Raw genomic sequence first — 17,509 nt, forward strand, 5'->3', positions numbered from 1 at the left:
CTGTGTGACCACTGTAACTGCACATGGGTCAACAAAAAGCAACCACAACATCCCATCCCTCAGTTATAACCATGACTGCACTGCTGAGTGAATATAATGCAACATGCTTTCTGATATAAAAGAAGAAAGTAAATCAAATATCTAAAATGAGAAGAAGGACAGACTTCTTGCAATACGGGTGGACCTCATTAAATCAAAGGGATTTAAAGTGAAAAACATAATTGTGATTTATCCAACAAGCAGGGAATCTTGATTTAAATTATTGATTTTAAGCCTTCCTTTTTCATCTGTGCTCCTTGGTTAGTCAATTCCCATAGGTTGGGAACGCTCTGACAAGTTGATTTGCAGCTAATTATAGTCTGCACTAAAAACTGTGATTTCTTTTTGCTAACTAGGCAAAAACACTTTATACATTTTTAAGTAATGTCAGTATATTAATTTCAGATTCTACTAGACAATGGTGAATGATGACTTATTTAATAGAGTATTAACTTTTTCTTGTTATCTGTGGCAAGTCACTTTTGGATGACTTTTTTTGAGATACAATTGCAGAAATCGTGCATTTTGAAATGAACTCAGTAAAATAAAGGCAAAAGCACTCAACTGCAAGAAAAAGCTAATGAAACTTGCTTAGTAATCCATTCCTTCTCTTTGAAGATCCTTATCTCTTACAACATAGGTGTTACAGAAATGTTTCTTTTGATCCAAACAGTTGGAAATGTTTTTGACTTGACTCTGGGGGCTACCTTGTAATTTGTCTGCATAGGGATTCCTGTTCCTGAGTCAATGCTGTTTTCATGCTCTATACTGAAAGTCTTAAGTGTTCAATTATTTAATTTACTGAGAGTGAGGTTAAAAGATAACATAAAGGATCACCACATGGAGCTACCAAAGGAGAGGGATTTTGCAGACCACTTGGCTCTTAGAATCTAGTAGAAACTTACAGTATCTGGAAAAGGAAAACCAACAACTTCATACTTAGAAAAAAAAAAAACCAAAAACTCTAAAACAGCGAAATAATTATGCTCTGAAGAATGTGACAAATTCTCCACTACTGGAAATTTTAATTAATTTAATTACATTTATAAAAGTAACGTGATGGATCAAAATAAAATTCAAAATCAAAATTTAGTCTGAAGCAGAAAGGTAGAGATCGTAGAAGGCTCAGATAAGGCATTTAAAGTTGTCCTTTCTGGCTTCAAATCTAGAAATGGCAGTTGTGCTGCTTCTACCTACATCGTGAAAAAGTGCAAGCTACACGGTTGAGGTGAAGAGAAACTTCCAGCATGACAAGACTACATGGATGTCACTGTACAGAAAAACCATTTCCACAAAACACTTGCAGCTTCCCATTTTTAAGGTGGATGCTACATTCAAGATAGATATTCCTGTGAGCCAATTGCTAGCTTGCTTAATGGTCTCCTCCCAGCCATAGCAATAGAGCTGAACTCATCTACGCAGCCTGAACTCATTTTTTGTCCTGGTAATTAGTTTGTGACATTCTTAGTGTAGTTCCACCCCTTTTCTTGACAAAATGTATGTTTTTCAGTGACAGGAGGATTCCAGAGAAAGTCAGGAATACTAGATTTATTTTGGAATCAGCATTTCTTACCAGAAAGATGGCTGAACTTTCTATTTACAGTCGTGCCAGCAGTGTCCCATCTCAGCATCTGACAGTCTCTGCTTTTGGTTACAGCCAGCTTTTCCATCACCACAGCAAAGAAAAAGTATGGAGACACAAGATTCTTCTGAACAAGGCTGCCATTGGCAAGCCTGTGATTTACATTAAGACAGACTTTCATACAAACAAGTTCAAAAATAAAACTATGAGCAAATAGAGCAATTTCAGCTTAGTATCCATTCCATGCTTCTATCAGGAAAACATTCTGGATTACACCAAGAAAACTGTCGTTAAAAATAGTTTAAGAAATACTAATGTTTTTCTGGCTTCCACACCCCTGTCATGCTCCTCTTCCCAAAAGAGGAGACTAAGGGGTATAAGAATCAAGCCATTCTCCTCCTAAGCAGGGGGGATTTAACACTGCTTAATAAAACCATTCAGCACTACTTAGCCTTAGCCCCAGGGCAATACGCAAGCACCGAGCGCAAAGAACTGTATCTCTCTTGCAAAGCCTTCCATTCTGTCTTTCTCATTTTGCTTCTTTTCTACAGATGGAACAGCACAATGCAGTGTGAGCTGAAGACCTGCCACTCTCCTGCCACAGCCATTTATCATCCAATTCAGATGTTTGGCTCTGTAGACATTTCCAAACAAAGTGTACAGACTGGCACTATTTTAGCTTGAAACTTAACTAGGTAACTCATCTGGCCGCTCACTAAACCTGTCACATACAAAGCCTTCCTCCAAAGGCTGCTGCCTCCTGTTTTCTGCCGTTAATTAAAAACGTAACCTTACACAGGAACAGATCCTGCATTCAAAGGCGAAAAGGGTGTCACTGAGCTCAGTGAGACTGCAGCACTGGATCTGCTGTGGAATACACTGAGAAGGCAAGCACACACAACACAGCAGAATTCCGCAGATATGGTTAATACCGCATCTGAATTTGGCCCATAATATCTAGTCTCAAATTAGCAGCTTCAGAGAAAGCCAAAGAAATACAAAAGGGCAAAGCAGCAATGCTGTTTAACGCTGAGATTTTACAACCCAGTGCAAAGATGTGCAGATGCTGCTGACAATCTTCCCCTTCATGTGCCTTTGCACTGAACGGGGTGGTGCCTTCAGGCACCGCATGTTCATAAAGCTATTTGGCAGATGATCTTTCCTGCCTGCTCAGTGGGGAGGAAAACCAAAGCTTGATTTGTCTGTCCATACACACGCTGGCATGGCTTCTGCTGGCTTCAGGTAAGCAGAGCAGTTTCACTGTGCAGGTCCCACTTCCTCCTGACGCTGCACAGATTCCCTCCTCACTCTCCTCCAGGGAAACCAGAAGCAGCCTCAGCACTTTCCTTCCTGGTGTTGTGCCATGCCAGAGAGGCAGGCAAAGGTCAGAGCCTCCCAGACTCAATGCTGTATTGCAATAAGAAACTGTTTCCCAGCATCTACAGCCCTCATGTGATCCTCCTTAAATCTCTCTTATTAAGCTGGATTTAAGTGGATAAATTCATAGACAATTATATGCCACCTCCATACCATATACAGCTCAGTGGTTTGACCAAGATGAGGACAGGACAAGACAAGGAGGACATGAAAATCACAACTACGGGAATGCTGGGGAGAAGAATGGTGTTCTTTGAGAAAATGCTACCTCAGTAGCCCCACCTATTTCTTTCCTTTTCCATCTCCCTCTCTGTCTTCTGATGCTGTACATTACAGTAGTGTTCAAGATGCTCCACTGAGAATAGATTGGCAAATAGGTGGCTTTTACCTGGATTTCTTTACACTCCTGGGCATTCAGCCATGAGAAAAAAAGAAATCACTCATTTCCATTAATGGCTGGCAATGAGACTGCATCCACTTCTGGATGTAGACTTCACTGTAGTGATCCAGTCATTTGTGACTGTCAGGGCCTAATTACTGCAGTAACGTGAAACTGCAAAACTTACAAAATGTAAGCATAAAACACAACAGCCAATTGCTCAATTGCAGGCACATCCAAAGCCAGTCTATCCCAAAGCTCTGCTCCTGTCCAGATGGAAATGCTCTTGCATACATGAAAATGACAAGGCCTACATGTGACAGTGCGAGCCTTCAGGTTGGGCACTGCACATAACCCATCTGATGTACATTCCATCTCACTGCAGCATAATCTTCTTAGCCACTGAGAACAACATTCTTCTCACACTGATCTCCAAAAGCTTATTGAATGTCTGGATGACTTCCTAAATGGTGAGTCCCAGCCAGCTAAATGCTCAAACCCTTCAGAAGAGCTGTGAAGAGCTGAGAGAGTCATGTTTCCTTTGAATTGAAGTTTCAGGAAGAACACTGAAATTTATGATTAGACAGATTTACCTTGAAAATATGCAGGTTGCTTCAGTGAACCATACACCCAGGGGACACACTGAGGATGCAAAAGGACTGGAACAGATGGAATACACAGAACACTTTGCTGCTACATCAAGTAAGTGTGTGCCTGCATCCGCAGTACTCTGCTCACTACTGGGTATTCTAGCTCAAAAAGGAATATTGGTGATACAAAGAGAGTTCAGGGTGATGAAAGTTACTTCACTGGGAAATTTTCATTTTTAAAGACTGCAAAATTAAGCTGATTCATTGGAAGGAAAGATGAATAAAAGGAGATATGATATGGGAATGTGAAAAATGGCTGTAGAGAGTTACACTGGGCAGCAATTGCTACTTTATTCTTGTAATTCAAAAGGAAGCAACCAACATGTTTAAAGTAGATTTAAAAAAAAAAAAAAAAGGGACTACATTGAAGTACAGAGAACCAACCTGCAAAAAATCCCTGCTACAACATGACAGGATGACAGAAGATGTGAGTTTTGAAGGACCATGAAAGAAGACGTTTCTTTAACCAACACAGTAAGACACAGCTATAAAAGTGCTAGAAAAGCCAGAAAGTGCACAGGAACAAGAAGTTCCAAAACAAAGGCTGACAAATACTGTTGTTTGAAGGCAGTAACTAGACTACAGACACACTTTTGGTTTAGAAATCACACATTAAAAATGCCTACAAACATCTAATAATTTTTTTTGGGTGTGAAAAAGCCTCTATGCATAGGTTTTCAAAAGTAAGATATTCTTTTTATTTTCATGTTGAATAGAACACAGCATTACATATTTGTCAGTCTACCTTTGCTGTAACTCCTATGAATGCAAACAAACCAATGGAGAAAAAAAGAAGAAAAAGAGGCTATTCATTGATTTCCTAAATGTCAGCACAACTTCACAACTAAGAATCTCTTCATGCTTATTTTTGCTTTGTTTTTAGAAATTACCTGATTTGGAGGTCCACGAATTGGACTGTGCAATCTCGTAAAGGTTTTTCCCAGTCCCCTGGTTCTACAGGGAGAATTTTTTTCTGTTTTTCTAGCTTTCTTCCCACCTTCTCTTCTGGTGTTCTCTCAACCTGTTTTCTAGCTTGCTACATCTTATGCTGTTTAGAAGTCCCATAGAAACAGGACTGAAATCTGTGAAATGCTTTCTTTTTGTTATATCCCACTGGTTTCAGACTAGAATTACTTTTGACTGAGTTGGATAAGAATTAAAAATTGAAAAAGCCTTCAGAGGATTGGTTCTTATTTCCACAGGGTTCAGTTAGGCACAGAGAAGCTCTACTGGAATAGGACTTCTACTCAGTGGGACTTTGCAGCAACATGGGACTTCAGTAGCTGTGATTGCTGCAGTGGAGACTTTCCACAGCAGTACTCCATCATTGCCAGATGGATTTCATCACTATAAACTCTGTTACTTATGCTCTGCTGTGACTGTTGTAATCACTACAGAGCCAGTTTCCTCAATGTCACGTTTTCTACAAGCAGATCACGGCTCTGCTGACATGTACAGTGAGAGAGACTTTCTCTTTTAAAACTAAAAGTTCAAATTATTAGGACAGTTATAAAGACAGCAATACATCAGCAGAAAAGGTGACAAGATGAAACTGCAATATAATGTCTCATGCAAGAGCCAGGGATTAGGCTGATTTCCCTACACACTGGAGGGAGGGTGAATCAGAGAGTGTGTGGTACAAGGCTTAGCACTGTACCTGGGTAAAGATGCATACTGCCTTTCCATCCCTTCGAAGTGGAGACTGTATGAGCTCCCATCTGGACCTTTTCCAGGAACCTGTAGAGAGGAGAGTAATTAGAGATGAAGATCAATTATGCACCCCAGCTACTAACAATGCATCTCAAAACGATAAGCAGAGAACACATGATGCTACAATATGCCAAAATCAACAGAAGAAAGGTAGGAGCTCAAAGAAGCTCCAAATCCCATACGTAATCTTATCACTGCTAACAGGAAAGGCTTCTGTATCAAAGAGCTGTTTAGAAGAGGTACAATCTTCAAGATTCTTCTTGTTTGTTTGCATGCTAGCTGGGATACTGTCTCCCCTTCCCTGATTGGCTTTCTTCCTAGAATTCAATAACATGAGGAGCTAATCTAAGTAAGCATACTACTTCTGATTCCTGCAGTGTAACTCCTCGAATCAAAGCAAGCATCTCAGTACCAAGTTTGCTGTTTTCCTCCACTGTGTGTGCTTTTCTCAAGTATAAAACACGATATAAACAGGCATTGCTTTCAATCTTAACACAAATCCAGAAACTTCCCTTAACACCACTGCAAATCTAAGTATCCATCTGGGACTTATGTGCATCTGGTGTGCTCTGGTGCTGTTTCAGAAGCGAAGCATTAGTGCACACAGTTAAAATGCCAGCCCACTACCTGGTTTGTTTGAAGATGGCAACTGGAGTTGGCTAGAGAGCAAAATTCTAAGCTGGAAGTCTCCAACTGGAGTACAAAATGGTGAACTTCTATGCTTTTAGCACACAGGAACTCTCCCAATTTCACTCACTCAATGCCTGCTGATGGCCCAAAGTGTTAAGAGCCTTGTTAAAATGGAGCTATTAGTCTTTTTCTCCATAAATGCAGGAGGCTCTGACTGCATTCAGTGTTTCCTACATTAGTATGTGTTTCTATTCCGGTGCTGCTAGAATCAGCAGTTTTATAAAGCAATATACTAAGAGGCCATTTAAAATCCCCTTCCCTTTTACAGATTAATGGCAGAAAGGAAGATTTAATGCCTTTTCAAACATTTTTAACAATTCATTAAAAAGAAAAGAATAAATCACACAAAGCTTTCTGCAAATGCCTGATTATAGAAAAACAAACAAAAATTAACATGTGCTGCACGTTCCACAGGTTAGAGCACATTTTTGTCAGCCTTGTAATTTACACACGATAAGTCATTTTCACTGTGGAGATTTAAAAGCTATAATGGGACAGGTAGTGCACTCAAGTGTAGTAGGTCTTATCTAGTTTCACACAGTAATTTTGTGTACAATCTCTCCACTACATACCCATTACATAAGTCCAATGCAAATAAAGGCATCATCCCTTCCAGCTCCTACCAAAGCACAGGAATTATGCTTGACAAATACCATCATGCGCCTTACCACTCACCAAGCATCCAAGACACTCATAAGAGGAAAGATTATTCAGCACAGGCTTCTTGCTATCTCCCCTTTTATCCAAATCAAAACAGGAAGGAATCCTTGTGGAACTGATGGCCACAGGAAATAACCACCTCTGATTTGAAATGATCCCTGCGTTAACAGTGCCTGACTTCGGGTGAGTGAAAAATAACAGTAATTGCTCTACATTTCAAAAGGAGGGCAGCAGGCTAAATTGATCATTCATTCATTTTTTCCACCAGTAGAAGTGACACGTAGAGAGAATGGACACATGCACTTGGGCTGAGTCACGGCCGCTTTGGCTGCTCTCACGCTGCTAATTTGATCAGGTTGTTAATTTCCCTTAATTCACCAGGTACAGTGGTTAGAGAGGAACCTCCTAATTTCTGCTTTTTATGAAGAATGAGGAGGGAAAAATCCCAATTTTTTTTGCTTTGCAAAAAAGCCATGTAGGATACAGCCTACCTGTGTGGCAGCAGTGAGGTTATTAATTATGTGCAGCAGCCAGATGTTTATGAGTAGAATGATGTGCACCCATAGCCCTGTGCAAGCTTCACGGTGATTACTTTCACACCTACCACGAGCAGCAGCAGCCAACATGAAGGAACAGATTTAGAATTGTTCAGCAGCGATCCCAAAACTTACACTACTCACAAGAAAGTACAAAATATTTACATTGCAAGTCCTTTTAACAGCCTGAAAACGCCCTCTTCTGATGTATTTCCTGCAGACCAGCCAGAAGGAGGTCCCCCCAACGGCTCTGTTTGTATATATGATTTGGGAACCAGTTACCATAGAAACCCCAGGTGGCGGACACAGGGCTTTTGGTTCCATCAAGCTGCTCTGTCTCCCCATCCTATATAAAACCCCAACGCTCTGGAAAGGCAAGCTCTGGCTCTCTGTCGCTAATTAAAGACTCAGCCATTTCTTCTTTTCTTCCCCCATCTGTCCATGCAGCAGTAAAAACATAGCATCGCTCAGCTGAGAGCAAAACAGTGCCTAAAATAAAATACTACCCCGACGAGAGAGAAGTTGTGAAAATAGAAGCACCTTCCTCATCCAAGTTATTTATGCTTTAGATTGAGTTCAAGCAACAGTTCTCCTTGCTCTCTCCACAACTTATTAAGCTAAAAATTGGCATTAAAGATACTAATTAGCAAGATCAAAATATTACAAGCTTGTCCTCCCTCTCACCAGACAGGAAGCACACAGCTGGGGGCTAGGACAAGGGCGTAGATTTGAAGCACATCTTTAGTGATTTTAAAGTGATTAGGAAAGAAAACAACAATTGTAGTAGAAGAGTTAAAGCCTGGCCGTCCCACTCAGGCCAAAGGGACGCTGAGCATGCAGTGGCAAGTGTGGTGCTGGAGCTGGCAGAAGGGGTATTGCTCAGCTCTTGCTATCAGCACCCAGCAGCACTGGGAGAGCATAGCAATCGTGTTTCACAAACATACAGTAATGCACGATAGAAAGAATGATTGGAAACACACATCTGTATTTTTAAATTAACTACATCAACTTAAAAAAAAAAAAAAAAGCCGTCATTATGAAGAAATCATCTCTTAGTGCAGAGCGGCCTCAAATAACTAACAAGCAAAACATGAATATGCAAAAATAACGGGGGAGAGATAAACACAGAAACAGCCATCATCCCATCAGTGCAATTAAAAGAGCAGCAGCATGCCTAAATTGAGGAAAGGAAAAGTTATCTGTATTAAAAAACAACAACAAACAATTCACAAAACTCAATCCACAGGCAGCAGCAGGAGCAGGGAGAGAAGCAGGGGAGCAGGCTGGGGCTCCTTCAACTCCAGGACAAATGCAGTATACACTTGTTGCAAGACAGGAACCTGTAGGTTCTTAATTTCCCATTCCTACTCAAAAGAATAAGCAACTGTAGAGAAAACAAAACAAAGTTGTACAGGTGTCAGTGAAGCTGTTCCTTTGTCAAACACAGTAACTGCAGGGTGCTTCAGAGAAGTCTTGTAAGGCACAGAAATAAGCAAACAGCAAGCAACCTCCTAATTCTTCCAAGGTTAAGTTCCCAGGAAAAAAAAGAAAGAAATTAAAAAAAAAAAAGTGGACACACGTAGATCAAACCAGAGAAGAAATGTCTTAGGTCATTCAAACATTTGTGTGTATGCTGTATGGCACAAGTAGAGTATCCCTACAGGGAGGTATCTTGAAATAAACCGAGGATTTGCCTATAGGAAAGTGCTGGGTTTGCAGAAGAGAAACATAAGCAGAAAAAGATGTAGCTTGAGGCTACCTTGAATACTATGCAGAAGAATGTGAGAGGCCATGTTTTTGCCTGGAAGATGCTGCATTTTGTTTCTTCTCACCTGCCTCACACTGGCTTCCACCTGGAGTATATACTGCAGGCTAAAAGCAGCAGTGGACTGGACAGTCTCCTGTGCCCCTTCTGTATGGAGCAAGGCATCCAGGGTTGGAAACAGCCGTTGTGGTATGAACGACAGTGAGCACGTGCATGGTGGTTCTCCATAAAAAATGGCATGATACTACTGTTGTGTTTTACATGACTGACAAGCACTACAAGACACGATCCAGCCCAGGAAGCCTGCAGAGTGAGGCATGTGCTCCCCTATCACCCAAATGCTTTGAAAATCCCATCCAGTTCTGCCTTTTTCCTGCAACTCTGTGTATAAACATGGCACACGGTGCTGCCGGATTGCTTAGCACATTTTTCAATAGCCTTGTGATCATCTGTTAAAGGACTTGATTCAGATGCTGGCTTGACCTCTGTTCTCAAAGCTCTTCTTTTGTCTGTGAGCGTTTCTAATCACATGGGTTGAGATTCAGCATGCCAAAAAGAGCTATGGTATAACGGAATGTGCCCTTTAACCTCCAGGTCTCCCCTCTGCTGAGACACAGTTGGTTTTTGTTTTCAATTAAGTGAAAACTGAAGAAAAACTCAGAGAGGTAAAAGCAGATTTGTTCTCTACCCCAGCCCCAATGTTTCACTCACAGGTGAAGAATCAAAATCCATCAATTTTATTTTTTGCATTTCAACAATCTGCCTGGCTCTAGTGACTGCCAGTGGATTTAGGACAATCTGACACACTAACATTTTATTTAGCTGCTAAAACAGAGGTGAGTTATGTACGGCAGTAAACTGCATATTCCATGTGAAATGGATGAAGTTGATCCAAGGGGTCTTCTTAATTGCTTGCTGCTATGATATCCTAATCATCCCACCCTTCAAGACCTCCAGCATTTCCACAGAAAACATGTTTTCCTCCATCCAGACTTTTTATGTTTTGCATCAAAAGGTAAAAATTAAAAATTCTAGCAGTGTTCACAATTCAAAAGAATTTTCCCGATGTTTTCCTTACATACACAAAGAGGGATGTATTTTGCTTTCCTGGTTTTGCAATGAAAGTTGAAACAGTGATTTTACGTTATTATAACACTCATCATTTCTCCCTCTAATTTGGATGGTTTTTAATAAAGCTCCATTGATTCCACTGAAAGAAATCCCTCCTGGCAAAAGCAGAACACACACGCTGATTGCTAAATATGCAGCAATTATCATATTCAGCAGCACACTTTAATATCTTATTTATAGATGTATCTATCTATAATTTGCTTTAATTAAGTTGCATTGATTTTAATGACAGAAGCAGTCCTCAAAGAAGAGTCTAATGCTATATGAGCCCATCAACACTGCTTTACTATTGTTTGGATGTAAGGCGGCATCTTTCGCACTTCCTTTCGATAGTCTTAGTAGTGCTTTTCCTCACTAAGAGGCTGCAATGGAAAACCAAGACAGTGCTTCACAGGAACCCTCAAAAGCACCTCCGCTGGAGAGAATGCACTTTCAGCTCCCTGGTACATATTGAATTTCTACATAGGACAGTTTTAAAGACTAAGGAAGGAAGCAACACCCTCCCAGAGCTGCAAAAACCTTGCATTTCGGTTCCTTCTCCATTTTATAGACATCCTGGGAGTGTGGTTGTTGGAGATCCTCAAGTCATGGTCTTGAAGGTTTGTTTTGAGTAGTCTAGCAACTAATTTAAATTTATATTTCTTTTCTCAACAGAAAATAGAGAGAAGGTGAACCAACAAATGTCTGTGGATGCCAGTTCATAGCCCAAGTATGATTTTAAACACTTTTAAAGTTCTTTTTCTGGGCTCAGTCGCAGGATGTGTTGAGCCTCCTTTCTCTTGAGCACATAGAGTCATAAGGTTGGAAGGGACCTACAAGATCATCTAGTCCAACCTTCCTCCCACTACTGTTGCTACCATGCATACATACACTTCTTAGAATTTGATACGATGTTCTAGTGTTGAAGTTGTTCCAAAACACCACTTGATGCCATTAGAACTGTGGCTAACTGTCAAAATGCATCTCCAAGATCTAGAGGGAGGTATAGCTGCAGTCCAAGCAGAGTCTCACAGCCTCGGTTTGTGCTGGGTGCCATCACATACCTTGGCCCTGATTCAGAAGAGCACACTAAATGCTGATGACGGTGATTTGTTTTAATTTCAATAGCATTTGATTCTTCTTGGAGGAATTCCCAAAGCAGACATACACCTGCATCTCCCAGTAGCTGTATCTTCTTTTTGGATGAAAATACAGAGAAAACATCAGTATCTCTGTATCCTGTACATGTTTTCACACACTCAAACAACATTCCAGTGATGATGACTTAGACATCCACATCTCTGAGGTAACCCCATAAGATATTACTGGTTCGTATAAATTGAGGATCTATCTCAGAGACTATTGAGTAGCTCTGTAACGTTACTTATGCTGATTTCAGTGCATCACTCACTCCTAGTATTTCCTTCTTTTCTAATGAGAAAAATAAGTGCTGGCTTTTTAAATCACCACCTTTTGGAATATATCAGCACTAATTTTATAAGAATTGTTCATGTTAAAATGCAAGGGCATGATCTCCAAGGAAAAGCACCAACGTAGTTATGCAAGTACATTTTCAGTTTCTGGTCATCATTTTTCATTCACTGATTATTGCTTAAGTGTTGATTAATAGTTATGTTCATGCTGCTAGAATGCATTTCCCCTGGGTGAGAAAAACAACCCTGTCTAAAGAAAAAAGTGATAGTAATCAAACCATCCTTCCTCTTCCCAATAAGAAACACAGATGCATGCTGCAGAGTTACTGATGATCTTAGCTTTGCTGGTGAGTAGTTTTGAACATTTTCGCTTAGAAAATCAGTTGCATGAAGCCTAAACAGCACTTGGTCAGTTAGACTCCTAGGCAATTAAATGTTCCCTTTCTCTCTGTATATATTACACACACACACGTGCACATTTATAGTCATCCCTTCTCCCTGTGCGATGAGCATCAGGAACACTGATGACAGCAGTGTTCCACACTGGAATTAAGCAAGGCTGATTATGTCAGGATTTACTTCACCCCACTAATGCCCTACCTTGTTCAAGGAGGTGAAACTAATGGCTTAGAATTAGAGAGAGAGGAAAATTCTTTATAAAGGCAATAGACTGAGGAAAACACAAACACAGATGGGAACTTTAAAAGGGAAGCAGGCTGTTCCCATAACAGTTTAAAAACATGGCAATTGCCTTAGCTCTGTAGAAAACAAGCTCTCAGCGTTTGCTGTATCTCACAACACAAACTAGAGAGAAAATAGCAAAGATGGAGGTGTAGCCAAAAATGCACAGCCCCACAAAGATAATATTCTGCTTTCTGAACCCTAGCTCCGTGATCCCTGATCCCTGGTGCAGGAGGACTATCGTTTCCTCTGACCATGCAAAATGAGATCATTTCCTGGCCTGTGTCCTTCTCTGTGGGTGGCTTCTTCTTCCATTAGTTGGATAATATGTTTTGGTTAATTCCACCTCTTAATTGTCTTTAACGAGCACCAGATTTGCAACACCCTCACTTGCAAACCTCTTCTCAAAGTACAGAGGCAAACAGAGGCCCTTGAGCTGAGCACAAAACTTGAAAGCAGCAAAACAAAAAAAACCTCAGCACGTACCGGCATTGATTCTTTCCGACTACAAGGGGGCATTTCAATTGCTCTTCCACTGAACCAGGCCAATGTAATTAATTTCTTCCCAGCTGCTAGAGAGAATAATTTAACTGTTCACTGAGATACATTCGTGATGCAATACACACAACACGCAATACATACATGTGAATGCATTTTTTAAAGTGCATCTCTCTTAGTTGTTTTATGATACTATGCACCATTCCTCCCCCTGCATCAAATGAAACTGGTCCTTCTGCCTCAGCTTCTGTTTGAAACTCAGCTGCTTCATGTTCTTCCCAGTTCTGCATTCTTTGCTTCTCTTCTCACTGTAATTAGTTTACAAGACTACTTATCCAGATGATTACTGCTTTTAAATGACAGTCATCTTTTCTTTTACTCCAGTTCATTGTTGTGTATCATTTTGTCTTGCTATCTGAATACCCAGTTCTCTAAAGCATTTTCTCATTATGTTATCTCCCGATATAAGGCATTTTGAAATACTTCATGAGAGACACTGTACAAAGTAAATTGAATTGAATTTTCTCTCAAAGTCAGGGGCTTTCAGCATCTTTCTCTAGCTAAGTCAGCAGAGTTCTTGGCACTGGTGCCAGGGTGTAATGGCCATTCTATGCTGCACAGATACAAGCTTGTGTTCTTTTTAGGGAAAACGAAATGACAGTGTCAGAACCTGGAAAGCAAACAGGGGACAGATCAATACTTCCACTTACGTTGAGGATGGCAAATAAAAATGCTTGGGGGTATTTTTGAGGTTTTAAGCATGCACATAAGGATAATGCCATTTTGTCCTACCTACCTACATCTGCTGTTGGTGCTGAATGCACTTGCGGGGGGTACGTGCATGCGTATGCCGGCACAGAAAGAGGGAGGGAAGGGGGAAATAGCATGGCATGAAACTAAATTGCAGAGCAAGTAGTGGAAATAGACAGTGAAAAGCTTCCTGCAGGCAGGCAGCTTCACAGGGGAGAAAGAGCCTTTCATTGTCTATAAAATCATGCCTTGCTGGAGGTCCTCAAGAGTAGAAGGGGTAGCGCCTAAAGGCAGTAAATCTCTCGCTGTTGTATTATTACATTTTAAACACTTAGCTACTGTACAAACCAGCACACTGCTTCAAGAGAAGAAAAGAAGGAAGAAAAGGGGAAAATGAACAAAGGGAAGAAGCGGAAGATGGCAATAAAATTGGGAAATAGCCCCCCACCACACCTTTCCCCAAGAATAGTTCACATCAAAGAGAAAGAGCAGAGTGAATGGTCACGGAGTTAAAAGTTAGCCTCAACTCCTTCTATTGTGACTTGACACCACTCTGGAAGAGTATTGCTAGAATGTGAATGGTTAGCTTGTAGCACAGGCTATTAAATCCACCGTAATCCTGTTAAACACAGACACCACTAAAGAGAGGCGCTCTCTCAGTGGCATTATGACAAAAGCTCTCCACACTGCAAATTCAATATGGTTAACAAAAAAAAAGTCCCAAACCTGGATTAATACTGAGCAAACAACATCAGCATAAGCAGGCTTAGGGAGAGGAATTGCTTTCCATATGCTGTGGCATCAGGTTCCTCCGGATCCTCAGATACCAGCCTGTAAATGTTACAGACATTGTTTCTCCTGCTTGCAACTGCTGTTGGGTGGCGACCTTCTTTGCTTGCTGATACCAATTTAGCAGTTGGTACAGTGTCTCTGTGATTTGGTACTGTCTGTTGTTTGCTGGTACCAGATGGATACCAGATGGGTAACTGTGGGCAATGGTTCCTCTGTGTTCCAGTCCCAAAATCACTGCCTATAGGGTCAGTCTCGTCAGTTGACTCCTAAATGGCACTTCAAAGCACCATTCTGAAAAACCTCAACATCTGTTCCTTACTCCTAATGACCTTAAAAAAATGTTGTAGACATACTTTCCTTTAGCCAGGAGTTACTACGCATCTGCAGGAAAAATATAACCTTGCAGATGCTCACAGCTGTCAAACTCACTCCTCGCTAATGGCAGCTCCAGAAGCCACCACCTCAGCTCTGAAAGTCCGCACTGAATGTGAAGTGTAATCAATACGTTCTTTTCTGAGGTAGCCCCACAACGTAGGACTTGAGATATTTCAAGGCATTTGTCAAACATTACTTTCAGCAGTGAAGTGGAAGAACAAGAAAGCAAAAAACTGAAAATGCCTTTGAAAGGCAGCTGAGATACTTGAGGGCCAAACGCAAAGCGGGGAGCAAAGTGAGGAGTGAGAAAGTGATGGAAGAGATCTGCTTTAAGTATTAATCTGCAATTGGTCTTTCAAGATGTTGACTAAGTCATCAAAGTTTAGACAGGAGCTGAAAGGCCAGTAAACAGCTGAGAATACTGCCTATTGACATTATCTCCTATGTTATTTCATACAACTGCTTCTGAGAAAGGGAAGAAAGTTTATTTAGGACACTATGGGAGCATTCTGGTAAATTCTCTATATGCACTACAGGAGAACACTCTCAACAGAAAAATACAGCTGACATCAAAGCATATTCCCCACCCCCTGTCTTGTTTCATAGAGAAGTTATGATAAACAGGTTATGTGTTCCCCAAGGTTACCATGGAAACTCATTCTTTTCAGGCCATCATTTGCAAAGGTAAAATTTGCATTAAAATGTGATGGAATTTGATTTTGTGCATGTGTGTGTGAAACTCAAGTGGGGTCATGCTACTACGCAGTATAGCTATTATTTCTAACTCAGGAGCATACGCTGAAGGGAGAGATCTATTAATCCGTGTAAACACCTCAGTGACCAAATTACAGTTTAATTGCTAACTTGACAGGTATCTTCCTAGCACATTAAGAGAAATACTTTGAAAATTAGCTTCATATGCAAATGTAAATGTTAATACTGATTCACTGGTGGGTACCACCAGATAGCATTTTGTTAAATTCCCCTATAATCATTCCACAGGAAAGATTGAATTTAGATTGTCAGAATGACTTCGTTTTGATGATGGCAGACCAGGCATAGAAGGCACAAGCATGTATTTCAAATTACACATTTTTATCTTATCTTGAAGGAGTTATCATCAAATTATAAATGTAATGGGATATAGACATGCTTAATGCAATACAAGTAATTTCTGGGTCTCCTCAGAACATGCTTTGCTTGCCTTGTTTTGAATTACATCTTGCACCTTCTAAGTCATAATTTCAGTCCAGGTTTCTTCCGCTATGACTTTTCTTGAAATACTTGATGGTATAAAGCACACATCCAATCCTGGCCTCCCAAGCGTCCATGCTCCTTCAGAGCCACTGCCATTACTTGTCAGGCACGGAATTGGTCTTCCTAACACAGCAGTGCATTACTTATACTGGTAATGTTGGCAGCCATTATTACCAGATTATCAAGAAAACAAATGAAAGGACTGACAAAAACCTTAGGATTACTCACTAGATGGTGCTTTAGAAGAGATACCAGTATTTGTCCTTCTTCTCAGTTGTATGTATTCACAACACATGTACAATCTAATATACTACTCAATGAAATCTATGATATTCTGGGGCACCGGACTATGTACATATCAGCTGTCTTGAATAGCAGACTTCTTGAAGACAGGACATATATTGCTCATCCAAAGGCAGACAACCCAGTATCATTTGGATTACAGAAGACGTAACACCTTAAATTATACAGGACTTACGACATGCAGTTCAGCTGGAATGGTTTCTATTTAATACTGGGAGACATGGCACTTTACTCAGAGCAGGTTGTTTGAAAAGTAGTAGAACCAGACAGCAGTATTCATAATTCTTGCTTTCTTACAGTTAATTAATATAGTCGAACAGCAAGTGTCTCAAAAAAAGTCAAAATCAGCCCTCCAGATTAAGTAGCACAGTGTAGGTATTTCATCAAAAATTTTTGTACTGGCAAATTCCTGCTTACAAATTCAATTTACTAATATAACCAAGAACATTAAAGGTGGTGTTTAAAAAAGCAAACAATAAAATAAATCAATTTCTATCTTTTTCAGAACTTCTCAAAACTCGGCACATTCAATAGAAAAACCGTGTTTCAGTTGGATTCCATACTGAGAAAGAAAAAAGGGGTTAGGAATCCTTTTTACAAGTGTTCTTTGATAATAAGAGACAAGGCTAAAAGTTTAAAAGAATTGGTCCTGAATAGAAAAGCCAAACTCACGTACAGCATCAGCCTTACTGGGTAAATGGCATTCTCGTTCCCATATTTTGTACTTTATTTTAATGCAATCTTGATATTAGATTAGCATCTGCACTACAGACCTCAGACTGGGAACTAATAAAGTTATCCACCCAATCTCTCAGTGTCTGAGTCAGTGACTTTCTTTTTCATTTTAAATAATTATAACATAGTCTGTTTGCTGAGAAAAAATAGAGCCTTTATATATTCATAGATAATTGCTTATATCCAG

General features: G+C 40.3%; 1 protein-coding gene across 5 annotated transcripts in view; it reads right to left on the reverse strand.

Moving 5' to 3' along the window:
• PARD3B (par-3 family cell polarity regulator beta) overlaps positions 1-17,509 on the reverse strand; it is a 369,189-nt gene that overhangs the window by 22,930 nt on the left and 328,750 nt on the right. For all 5 annotated transcript variants that reach the window (XM_085228738.1, XM_085228737.1, XM_085228736.1 and 2 more), the window contains one exon: positions 5,685-5,764. In XM_085228738.1, the coding sequence (XP_085084864.1) occupies positions 5,685-5,764 (80 nt within the window). The remainder of the gene's footprint in view (positions 1-5,684; positions 5,765-17,509) is intronic.

This window comes from Meleagris gallopavo, chromosome 7 (assembly GCF_905368555.1).
Source record: "Meleagris gallopavo chromosome 7, MGAL_WU_HG_1.1, whole genome shotgun sequence".
Classification (NCBI taxonomy): Eukaryota; Metazoa; Chordata; class Aves; order Galliformes; family Phasianidae; genus Meleagris; species Meleagris gallopavo.